The following is a 12,995-nucleotide window of genomic DNA, read 5'->3' on the forward strand; positions in this document are numbered from 1 at the left end:
TTTGGAAAACTGACCAAAACATGTGCTAAGATGTAAACTCATTTTTATTTTCATTTAATGTTTATTTGGAAAGTAAACAAATCCAGTGGCACTGTGTGTTTTTTTTGCTATCTACTTAATTATGTAATAAATAGTAATTGAACTTCTGACTCAGAATGAGGAAAAATTTTTTATTTCAAAATCTGAATGCTTCTTAGTTTGGAGTGTCATCTTCTGTCTTAGTCCGTTGGGTTGTAACAAAAATATAAACGGAGTGGCTGTTAAGCAGTAAACATTTATTTTTCTCATTTCTGGGGGCTGGGAAGTCCATGATCAAGGTGCCAGCAGAGTTGATGTCTGGTGAGGGCCTGCTTTCTAGTTCATGGATGGCCATCTTGGTGTTGTGTCCTTAAATGGTGAGAAGGAAAGGGAATTCTCGGGGTCCTCCTTTATAAAGGCAGTAATCTCATACATAAGGGCTCTGCCCTAATGACCTAATTACTTCCTAAAGGCCCCAACTCTGAATACCATCACTTTGAGGGTTAGGGTTTAACATACAAATTTAAAATTTTTTTTAGATACAGAGTCTTACTCTGTCACTCAGGCTAAAGTGCAGTGGTGCAATTATGGCTCACTGCAGCCTTGACCTACCTGGCTCAAGTGATTCTCCTTCCTCAGCCTCTTGAGTAGCTGGGACTACAGGCATGTGTTACCACATCTGGCTAATTTTAAAATTTTTTTAGAGACAGTCTCATTATGTTTCCCAGACTGGCCTCAAACTCCAGACCTCAGTGATCCTCCTGCCTTGGACTCCCAAAGTACTGGGATTACATGCATAAGCCACCATGTCTGGCAACATACAAATTTTGAGAGGACACAAGCATTTAGTCTATAGTATTCCACCCTATTTTCTGAAATTCGTGTTATTCTCATATGCAAAACATTCATTCCATCCCAATAGCCCCAAAAATCGTAACTCATTTCAGCATGAACTCAAGAGTCCAAAGTCTCATGTGAATACCATCTAAATCAGATATGGGTGAGGCAATTTCCTCTCCAGCTGTGAGCCTATGAAATCAAACAAGTTATATGCTTCCAATATACAATGGTTGGACAGGCATAGCATAGACATTCCCATCCAAAAGGGAGAAATGGGAAAGAAAAAAGGTGTAACAGGTTCCAAGTAAGTCTAAAACCCAACTACATTATACCTTAAGGTTTGAAAATTACCTTCTTTGACTTGATGCTCCACCTTCCAGGCCCACTGGGGTGGAGGTCCCACCTTCCAAACCCATTGGGGTAAGAGTTCTGTCTTTTGGACCCACTGAGGTGGTGGCCCTGCATAGCAGCTTTGCCGTGTAGGGGTTGGGCCCCCAAGACCCTGCCCCTATGGCTTTGCGTGGCTCTATCTCCATGGCTTGCTGGGCATTGCCCTGGTGGGGGCTCTCTACAGTGATCCTGGCCCCCACAGTGTTTCCCTTCCTGGGCCCCACTCTGCATGCTGGGGTCCGGTGCCCATGACTCTCTCAGGGTGGAGTTCCAGCTCTCCTGGGCATCCTTTGAAATCTAGGTGGAGGTGAATACACCCCCATGCCTTTGCTGGGTACAGTGCATGCTGCTCTGCCCAAAGGGCAGCTGAACAGTGAGGCACTGGGGTATAGGACTGAATTTTACAATGTAAGAAGGTGCCTTGTGAGGGGGTGGCATGCCCTGAAGTCTCAAAAGTGCTGGTGGCCTCTCCTCTGAAACCATTTCTCCCCAAGGGTCCTTGCACTCTGGGTCTGTGATGGGAGGGGCAGTGCAGAGGATTTCCGAAGGGCCTCTGGGGTCATTCTTCCATTGTTTTGGACAATACCTCCTGGCTTCTGTTGAGAGGCTGACTAATCTTATTAAATGGTCACTTGGCTACACTCTCCCCATTCTCTTCCTAACAGGCTTCTTCATCCTTTCAATACAGATAGGCTGAGGGTTTTCCAAATCTTTAAGTCTTCTTCCTCCTTGATTAACAATTCTGTCTTTGGATCATTCTCTCTCCCCACATTTTATTACAGTATAAGCAGTCAGAAGAAATCCAGCTGGGCCTCTCTTTCAACACTTTGCTAAGAAATTTTCTTAGCCGAGTATCCAATTTTATCACTCACAAGTTCTACCATCCACAAAACACTAGGACATGAACACAATTCAGCCAAGTTCTTTGTCACTTTATAGCAAGGATGGCCTTTCCTCCACTTTCCAGGAAGGTGTTCCTCATTTCTGTCTGAGATCGCATCAGAATTGCTTTTGCTGTCCGTATTTATACTAACATTCTCTTCAGGATCATTTAGGTATTCTCAAAGAAGATTGAAGCTTTTTCTACTGCTTTCCTCTTCTCTTTTTCAGCACTTGCCAGAATTGCTTTTAAAGGTCTATTCATGGCAATATAGGCTTTTTTCTAGCCTGCAGATCAAAACTCTTCCAGCCCCTACCTGTTATCCAGTTCCAAAGCCACTTCCACATTTTTAGCTGTTTGTTACAGCATCATCCCACTTCTCAGTACCAATTTTCTGTTTTAGTCCATTTGGGTTGCTATAACAAAAATTCTATAAACTGGATGACTTATAAGCAATGCACATTTGTTTCTTATAGTTCCGGGGGCTGGGAAGTCCAAAATCAAGGTGCTGGTAGATTGGATGATCTGTGAGAACTCATTTCCTGGTTCATGAATGGCTGTCGTTCTGCTGTGTCCTCAAGTGACAAAAGGGCAAGGGATTTCTCTGGGGCCTCTTTTATAAGGGCACTAATCACCTCCTAAAGGCTCCACATCCTAATACCATCACATTAGGGGGTTTGGATTTAACAGAAGAATTTTGAGGTGACACAAACATTCAGTCTGTAGCATTCTTTAAGTATGAAATCTCTTATGATTATTATATAGATATAATTAAAATATATATATGGGGAAATTATATCTTATATATCTGTCTGGCTTAAAATAATCAAAATATTATATTTATTATATATTATGTCCTTAATAAAACCATTTATTTGGAATCTAGTTAATTAGAGTCTCATCATGACAGTCTGGTCCAAATTTCTAAGCTAGATGGGTAGTAAAGCAGGGTGCTTTGAGATTAGTTGTATGTGGATTCACATCTGAGCTTACCTGCAAATTGCCAGTTAGTGAACTTGAGCAAGTTTTTTACCCCCTGAAACCAAGTGTCCTCATCTATAAAATGGAAATAATTCTTCCTGCAGTACTTTAAAATGCTGCTGTGAAGATTTCATGGGTTACATATATGTAAAGTGCTTACTTTAGTGACTGACAAATTGTAAATTCTCAATAAATAGTGAATCCCTACAATTTGCCATTTTCTTCTTGGAGTTGAATGTTGAGTTGAATGTTTCACTGGAAAACTACTGTGGTCAGGTAGAGTTGCATCTGTTATTTTAAAATCTGTAGCTTCATTTGTTCATGAGGAAATGTTTCTAACCAGCTACTGTATACTAGGAATCATAGTTGGGACCCAAAACTAGTCTTGTGATATAGGAAGCACTTAAGCCAGGCAATATCCACCAGGGGCTCTCTGGGACCAAGTGGTAGGTCATGGTTCTGTTGTTTGAATTTTTATTGGAAGAAGCACAGCTGGCAACTTGGTCCTTGTAGCTGATTGTGTATCAAGGATAGAACACAATCCTTACTTAAGTAACCAGCATTCATTGAGCACCTTCTACATACAGGGCTTTGTGCTAGGCATTGTGAAAACCACACAAAAACATAAGATATGGTACTTGCTATGAAGCTTATGTCTAATTGGGAAGATCAGGCATATTTACATAAATCATTAGTTAACAATGTAATGTAGTACATAGGAGTACTAAATAAATATGTTAGACAGTGTTAATTTATCAGAAGGAGGGAGCTGTATGGATTGAAATGATCAGAAAAGATTTTGCATCACTTGGGCCGAGGATGAGTTTTAAATTATGGAGAGAGTTTTGTTTTGTTTTATTTTTCGAGATGGAATCTCACTTTGTTGCCCAGGCTGGAGTGCAGTGGCACGGCTCACTGCAACCTCTGCCTCCTGGGTTCAAGCAATTCTCCTGCCTCAGCCTTCCCACTATCTGGGACTACAGGCACATGCCACCATGCCCGGCTAATTTTTGTATTTTTAGTAGAGACAGGATTTCATCATGTTTGCCAGACTGGCCTTGAACTCCTGACCTCAAGTGATCCGCCTGTCTTGGCCTCCCAAAGTGCTGGGATTACAGGCATGAGCCACCATGCCTGGCTGGACAGAGTTTTTATTGATAAGGTAAATGGGGCATTCTGGGAGGGGAAGCTGTTTTAACAAAGGAACTGTCCAGGTATGTTCATGGGTCAGTGACGGCTCTGAACAACGTTCATATAGCAGACCTGTGGAGATCAGCAGACACTATGTACAAGAAAGTGTCTTGGAACATCTGCACTTGAGAATTCAGTGATGGCTTAAGACCAAATTTCCAATTCTAGAGCAACCATTCAATCAGTAGTCACTGAGTATCCACCATGTACTAGGCACTGGGGGCTCCATGGTTAGTGACATGGGACTGACCCCATCCTCATCTCAGGAAGCTTATTGTATGGTTGGGTTGAGAGGCGAGAAGACAATCAAATAATCATAAAATCAAGTGTAAAGTTTTGCTTGTGACAAGTGCTTCAAGTATGTTATACTATAAGATGTTATAAAAGGAAATTTTGCTTTTATTGAGGAAGTCAGGAGGGCTTCTTTGAGGAAGTAACCTTTGGTTTGACAACTGCAGGATGAATAATGTGAACAAGGCCTACAAGGGGGGGTGGTTCAGGAAGAGGAATCTCATGTGTCACGGGGGAGTCTGGCAAACAGCTGAGACTGAAGGATCAGTGTAGCTGGAACTCAGAGTGAGGGCTTCCTGGTGTGACACTAGACTTAAGAGTTCCATGGGCTGGAACATGCAGGGTGTTGTGAGCTCTGTTAGGGAGGCCTGCGTTTATTCCAAATCTGATGGGAAGCTGCTGAACGGCTTTGAGTGGGCTGTGGTGTCTGTCACCCCTGCTGCAGTTGAGAACGGATTGAAAAGAAGCCAGGTTGGATATAGGTTGACCTGGAAGGAGGTCATTGCATTTGCCTAAGCACTTCAAAGGCAGGGACAATTGAAACTGAAGAATAAGCAGATCTTTCTGAAAGCTATTTAGGAAGTAAAATTGATAGGACTTGGTAACATATTGGCTAGAGTGGGTTTCTGGATGCACTAACTGGATGCATGGTGGTCATATTAGTTTGTTGTTGCACTGCTATAAAGAAATACCTGAGACTGGGTAATTTATAAAGAAAAGAGGTGTCATTGACTCAAGGTTCTGTAGGCTGTACAGGAAGCATAGTGGCTCCTGTCTCTAAGGGAGGCCTCAGAAAACTCATAATCATGGTAGAAGACAAAGGGGAAGCACGTCTTACATGGCTGGAGCAGGAGGAAGAGAGAGAAGGGGAGGTGCCATATATATATATATATATACACACACATACATATATATATATATATATATATATTTTTTTTTTTTTTTGAGATACAGTTTTGCTCTTGTTGCCCAGGCTGGAGTGCAGTGGCACAATCTCAGCTCACTGCAACCTCCGCCTCCCAGGTTCAAGCAATTCTCCTGCCTCAGCCTCCCAAGTAGCTGGGATTACAGGCACCCACCACCACACCCAGCTAATTTTTTGTATTTGTAGTAGAGATGGGGTTTCACCATGTTGGCCAGGCTGGTCTTGAACTCCTGACCTCAGGAGTTTTGATTCACCCGCCTCGGCCTCCCACAGTGCTGGGATTACAGACATGGTGCCACACACTTTTAAACAACCAGATCTTGTGAGAACTCTATCATGAGAACAGCACCAAAGGGATGGTGCTAAACCATTCATGAAGGACCCACCCCCATGATCCAATCACCTTCTGCCAGGCCCTACCTCCAGCACTGGGGATTACAACTGAACATGAGATTTGGTGGGGACACAGATGCAAACTGTAACAGTGGTTCTACTCACTGATAATGGAGGCATTGGAAGAAGAATATCAGGCCTCTGAGGGAAGATCTTGAGATCTGTTTCAGACGTGTTGTGTTCACAGTATCTTTGAGACACCTAATAGGAGCTGGTAATTAGGTAGTTGTATTATGGGTCTGGAGCTCAGAACAGAGCTTTGGACTAGAGATAATGAACTTTGAGCCCACACACAAGTGTCCAGTGACCTTCACTGAATTGCATATAGATGGCTGCTGAAGTTGTGTGTGAGTGTGAGATTGCTTAGGGGAGAGCAGAGAATGAAAGAAATGTGGAGTGGTTCTGTGACTAGGCCTTCAGAAACTTCAACAGATAATGGCCCAGTGGAAGAGATGAGCTCTCCAAAGAGACAGAGAGGTTGCATCTGTTAAGATGTCTTTGGCTGACAGAGGCTTTAAAGTATAAGCACATTGGTTGTTTACTGAATAGGAAGTCCTGAAGATAGCTCCACAGTATCAGGGGGCTGAGATCTTGGAATTCCCCTCATGTTTGCAAGAAGGCTGCCACTGTGGAGGTTATTATAACCTCATACAACTACAAAACAGGTAATAGGATCAAGCAGAGTCATTAAGAGAAAAGTCTCCTGGTGTACCTCTTTTGTTTTATCAGAGGGAGAAAGTATGTCTCAGAAGCTCCCCAGCAGATTTTCTCTTCATTCTTACTGTCCAGAACTGAGTCATGTGGCCACCTCTAGCTGCAAGGGGCTTTGGGAAGGTATCTTGCTTTTGTAGTCTGTGTATTGGTGTATTAGTCCGTTTTTACACTGCTATAAAGAACTGCCAGAGACTGAGTAATTTATAAAGAAAAGAGGTTTAATTGACTCACAGTTCCGCATGGCTGGGGAGGCCTCAGGAAACTTACAATCATGGTAGAAGGTGAAGGGGAAGCAAAGACCTTCTTCACATGGTGGCAGCAAGTGCAGGGAAAACTGCCTTTATGAAACCATCAGATCTCGGGAGAACTCACTCACTATCACGGGAACAGCATGGGGCAAACTGCCCCCACGATCCAATCACTTCCCATTAGGTTTCTTCCTAAAACCTGGGGATTACAATTCAAGATGAGATTTGGGTGGGGACACAGCTTAACCATATCAATTGGCAAATGGACAAGAAAAAAAGGGTGTTGACAGCAGTTGAGTAGCAACAGTGTTGTCCACCACAGGTGACGGGAGGGTCATTCATATGAAGCCAAGGAGTGTTTCAAAAAGGAGACAGTAGTCAGCACTACTGAATGTGGCTGAAAAGTCAAGTAAGATGAGGACTGAAAAATGTCCATTGGATTGAAGGACACGGAGGTCATTGGTGAATAAAGTGTGAACTGCTTCAATGTCAGCATAGGCCTGGAATATAGATTAGGGAAGGTATCAAAAGGCATCTAACTAGGTTGAAAATATCTTCGTTCCCCAAGTGAAGATAGGCAAATCAAGGAAGCTTGCTGTCATGTAGCTTTTAAAAATTCCTCTATAAGATGGAACTGATGATGAAATTATAAAACCCCACTCTAATCCATCAAGTCTGTCACTTCCTATCCATTCAACCTTGGGCAAGTTGGAAACTGAGGCTTAGTTTCCTAACTGCACCATAGCAATTGTGAGATAATACATATAAAGCTCTTTCTACGGTATCTAGCAAATAATGAATGCTCAATAAATGTGAGCTTTTATTATGATTCTGTTGGGCTAGTTTTTTTTCTTATGTAGATCTTATGTTGATACAAGTTTATTTTATGAATGTATGATTACTACCGACATTAAAAATATTTCCATTGTTAACATGAAGCATGAAATACTTCTCAAGGACCTTGGGACAAAGCTTGATAAAGTCAAGGGCTTATGTGGTATTTTTAAAGTATGAATATATGGAGAGAAGTTATTTCTAATTTAATGATTAGAGACTGAAAAGTCATATTGAAGTAATTTCTTATATATATATATCAAAGGATGTTTTGTCTGGTATTTACATTTCATGTATGAATTACATTTTCTGCATTACAGTGTATCATTGTCAATTACTGGAATGCCTCATGAAATATAAACAAGAAGTCTGGAAAGTAAGTTTTGGGTCAAATTTAACCCATAGTCACAAACTTAATTTGTATAATACAGTAAAAACTGTTTACGTATTAAAACTGTTGTTTAGGTCAAATTTATTGACGTCCTATTATTTTGATGTGGCAGAACCTATAATTCTTTCTTTAATGGTTAATTATTTATCATTTAGAGCAGAAATGGTACTTTAAGAACATCGTGTCTTGATGGATAAAGTAATTGAATGTATCTTATTCTTGGAATTAAGCTAATATTATATGTTATGACAAACAATTTTATTTAATTTGAAAGGTTGCTTGAGAATGTGTCCTCTTTCAAATAGGAGATGTGAATGTTTAAGAAATGTGATTAGGGAAATGTTTTTTCAAATATGGTATTTGGCAAACTGTCTTATGCTATTCTAAAATCTTTCTTTAGCATCAATCTGATTAGAGATCAATTTGTTAGAAGATAAAGTACTTTGTACTCTACCTGTGAGGGCTCATTTACAGAAGGACCAGTAAATAAATAAATCATTAAAATATAATGTTTTGACGTGATCTAATCTATGAAACATGTCTGCATGAGATTCCAGGGAAATTACTCACTTCAATCCCTCCATTAGAATTTTCGCTGCTTTGGTAATATTGAAGTCTCTACCTTTCTTTTTATTTCATGATGCTAAGTCAAAATATGCTTGCTGTTTCCTTTAGGATCTTTTGTATGTGATTGCGTATGGGCCTTCACAAGTGAAGCCTCCAGCTGTGCAAATGCTTTTCCACTACTGGCCCAATTTAAAACCTCCTGGGGCAATAAGCGAGTACAGGGGGTTGCAGTACACAGGTAAGAGGAGAGGAGCCCTGTGATGCCCCATCTGTATTTCTCCTGTGCCACACTGGCCTCACCTACTTATACATACATTTTTATCTTGCTGGATTATATTTTCTATGCCTTTGGACATGGTCATAAATCCTTTCTGAAACTAAGTGGTTTAAAGATGAATTAATTCAAATCAATTTCAAAAGCATTTATGGCCTCAGGGCAAATTGCCTTAAGTCTCAGTCCCATTTGCTGTACCACTGGCTGAGGGTCTTAACTCTGGCTACCATTAATCACTCCACAGGGATGAGCAGTGAGAGTGATGCTGCAAATTTGCTCATCATTTAGCAGAAACCCCAACTAGCAGATTCTGCTCTGATAAGAAGACTTGCAGCACTTTCAATATCACCAGCTCATGCACTAAATAAAAATTAAATGACCCAGACTGGGCACAGTGGCTCATGCCTGTAATACTAGCACTTTGGGAGGTCAAGGCGGGCAGATCACAAAGTCAGGAGATGTAGACCATCCTGGCTAACATGGTGAAACCCTGTCTCTACTAAAAATACAAAACTTAGCCAGGCGTGGTGGTGCACGACTGTAGTCCCAGCTACTTGGGAGGCTGAGGCACAAGAATTGCTTGAATCTGGGAGGCGGAAATTGCAATGGGCCAAGATCGCACCACTGCTCTCCAGCCTGGCTACAGAGCGAGACTCTGTAAAAAAAAAATTAAATGACCCCGATAGGCTGGGTGCAGTGGCTCATGCCTGTAGTAATCTCAGCACTTTGGGAGGCTGAGATGGGCGGTTCGCCTGAGGTCCAGAGTTTGAGACCAGCCTGGCCAACATGTAAAAATTAGCCAGTTTTGTTGCTTGTGCCTGTAATCCCAGCTACTCAGGAGGCTGAGGCAGAAGAATCACTTGAACCCAGGAGGAGGAGGTTGCAATGAGCCAAGATTGTGCCACTGCACTCCAGCCTGGGTGACTGAGCCAGACTCTGTCTCAATAATAATAATAATAATAATCATAAATAAAAAATAAAAAATAGGTCAGGCGTGGTGGCTCACACCTGTAATCCCAGCACTTTGGGAGGCCTAGGCGGGTGGATCACAAGGTCAGGAGATTGAGACCATCCTGGCCAACATGGTGAAACCCCGTCTCTACTAAAAATACAAAAAAATTTTAGCCGGACGTGGTGGCGCGTGCCTCTAGTCCCGGCTGCTTGGGGGGCTGAGGCAGGAGAATCGCTTGAACCTAGGAGGCAGAGGCTGTGGTGAGCCGAGATCAAGCCACTGCATTCCAGCCCGGGTGACAGAGTGAGACTCTGTCTCAAAAAACAAACAAAAAAATGACCCCGATAGCCTGGTTGCTCAGCCATTCAACAGGGAATGAATTTTGATGTAATTAATAATGAGAAAAGAACATTAACTTTAAATATAATGACAGATATCTACCAAAAAATCCTGCGAAACAAACAAACAAATCAACAACCTCCAGGTCCTAGGAGGTTGTTTATGTATATATATTATTAAATCAAAGAAGAAACCTATGGCTAATGGAGTTTTTGATGCCCTTGTTCACCTTTTTGCCCTGCTTAATTGTAGGTATAATTTTCTGAAAATGAGAGAGAGAGAGATATTTTTGCAAGGTTGACTTTTCTCCAAGTTATTGTAGGATTGCACACTGATGTTCTGAGAATCTACTTATTTGTTCACATTATTGTTATTTACAAAGGTGATTTGAGGTGGTTTTCAAGGGGATTTAACTGAATTCAGGTGTCTGATTTACGTTCCCGATGAAAGACTTAAAATCAAGTGTTAGAGATGGTAATACTTGTTGTTTGGGCTTTTGGTGGCCCTCGGTGGGCTTATTCTAAGCCCAAAATACATGGTAACAATAATAAAAACAATGAAAGTAGATAGTAAGTAAATTTTTTAAAATGGGAATTGGTATCATAGGTGCTGTATATCACAGATAGCAGAGAATGTTTAAGTGTTGCTAAGTGAATGATTTGAATGTAAAAGCAGCACAACATACGGAAGCATTAATAGAATAAAAGGTGAAACAACTGAAATATTTGACACTCCTTCCCATTCGATCCCTGAAATAAGCACTTACGTGAAGTATAAATGGATAATCAGTATTAAATAACATTTATTTATTCGATAAATATTTGATGAGTAACTACTCTGTGCCAGACACTGTACTTTCTGTTAATAATACAGGAACCAACACAAAACCAGGTCTCATGGAACTTACTACAATCTAGACATGGAAATCCATTCATTTTATTGAACAAATAATTATGGAGTGTCTACTATTAGGCAGGCATTATTCTAGGCGCTTTTGGTGACGCAGTAAAGAAAACATGAAAATCATTACTATCTTGGAGCTTACATTCTAATTGTTGGGGAAAGACCCCAAAACTGCCTTACAGGGTAATAAGTGCTAAAGTAGAACAAATACAGAGAGCTGTGGGGACACACAGAAAGGGTCTCTAACCTCAACGGGATGTGGGCAAGTTTGGGAAGGGGTATTTGTTAAGGCAGATTCTCAAGTAAGTGACATTTAAGCTGATACCTGAAGGATATGTACACACTAGATGTCAGAAACAGGTGAGGCATGAGTGAATAAAGTGTGAGTTGCAAGGCAGAACGTACTGCAGGCAGAAGATAGCATGATAGTATTTAGGAATTGGAAAAAGTCCAGTGTAGCCAGACATTGGAGTGAGAGGAGGAGAGTAGCCAGAGGTGAGCAGAGAGGCTGATAGGCCTGGGAAGGAGTTTGGATTTTATCCTAACAGCAAAGGGACGCCAGGCACAGGCTTTAGATGGAGAAGCCACTTGATGAGATTTGCCTGTTCAGAGTATCTCAAAAACCCAGCAAACTGACAGCCACTTCCACCCATCCCCGTGGCCATTGCCCCGAGAAAGGTTCAGTCAAACCTGTCTTCACTGAAATAGCTCAGCCTATGCCCACTACAACCAGAGCAACTTTCATCTTAGCGTACCAAGATGTCTCTGTCTGAGGGCATTCATTCTTCAGTCCATCCTTGCAATGATATGGTCATGCTTCCATTCTTTCAGCAGTCTGTTATGGGATGCCTACTGCCCTCCAGGCACTGTCCTAAGTACTGGGGAAGTAGCTCTCTTGAAACTCCCATTCTAGTAGACCATGGCATTCTGTGTAGGAAACAAAAGATCACAGAAAAAAAAATCATTCCGGTCTATAGATTACTACTTATCCAGCACCGGCTGCTGGTCAGACATTGTTTAGCTGCTTATGATATTATCTAATTTTTTTTAGCCCTCTCCTAATTGAAGACAATCTATGGACCAGGCACCATATTAGGTTTTACAGATGTTTTTTCAATTAAACCTTACAAAAATATTGGGAAGTCAGTTGTCCTATTTCTGTTCTACAAATGAGGAGTGGGACATAGAGTTTAAGTAACATGCCTAAATTCACACAAATAATAAGGGCACAGATTGAATTTGAGCCCCACATTTTTCTACTTTAACTGTGTTACATCACTTTTTTCAATTCAGTTCTTTAATTAAACATTAGGTAAAGCATTAGAAATTGTCTGCAATGCCTACTGCAAGACATACCAAAGAGTATCATCAGTATTGAAATGGCACTATAACCCCAAATATTCTTAATGAAAATTGTATGGATTTTATTAACTTAGAAGCTCAAAGATGAAATGCTTTCTTAGGAACCAGCAACTTTTGTTTGTTTTCCCAGTGATTTACAGCATTTCCTCTTTAAAAAGTAAAAATTTGGCCAGGTGTGGTGGCTCATGCCTATAATCCCAGCACTTTGGGAAGTGGAGGCAGGTGGATCACCTGAGGTCAGGAGTTGGAGACCAGCCTGGCCAACATGGTGAAACCCTAGCTCTACTAAAAATACAAAAATTAGCCAGGCGTGATGGTGCACACCTGTGATCCCAGCTACTGGGGGGTTGAGGCAGGAGAATCCCTTGAACCTGGTAGGCAGAGGTTGCAGTGAGCCAAGATTGCGCCATTGCACTGAAGCCTGGATGACAGACCAAGACTCCATCTCAAAAACATAAAAATAAATTAAAAAAAATAAAGAGCAAAATTTTTTTTAAAAAGG

The 12,995-nt window shown here is 41.2% G+C and overlaps 1 protein-coding gene across 18 annotated transcripts in view; it reads left to right on the top strand.

The window, feature by feature from the left end:
* Nucleotides 1-12,995, top strand: part of UNC79 (unc-79 homolog, NALCN channel complex subunit) — a 310,032-nt gene that overhangs the window by 90,560 nt on the left and 206,477 nt on the right. For all 18 annotated transcript variants that reach the window (XM_055097973.2, XM_063596389.1, XM_008958226.5 and 15 more), the window contains exons 6-7: nt 8,026-8,081; nt 8,772-8,901. In XM_055097973.2, coding sequence (XP_054953948.1) covers nt 8,026-8,081; nt 8,772-8,901 — 186 coding nt within the window. The remainder of the gene's footprint in view (nt 1-8,025; nt 8,082-8,771; nt 8,902-12,995) is intronic.

Source organism: Pan paniscus, chromosome 15 (assembly GCF_029289425.2).
Source record: "Pan paniscus chromosome 15, NHGRI_mPanPan1-v2.0_pri, whole genome shotgun sequence".
In the NCBI taxonomy this organism is placed as follows: domain Eukaryota; kingdom Metazoa; phylum Chordata; class Mammalia; order Primates; family Hominidae; genus Pan; species Pan paniscus.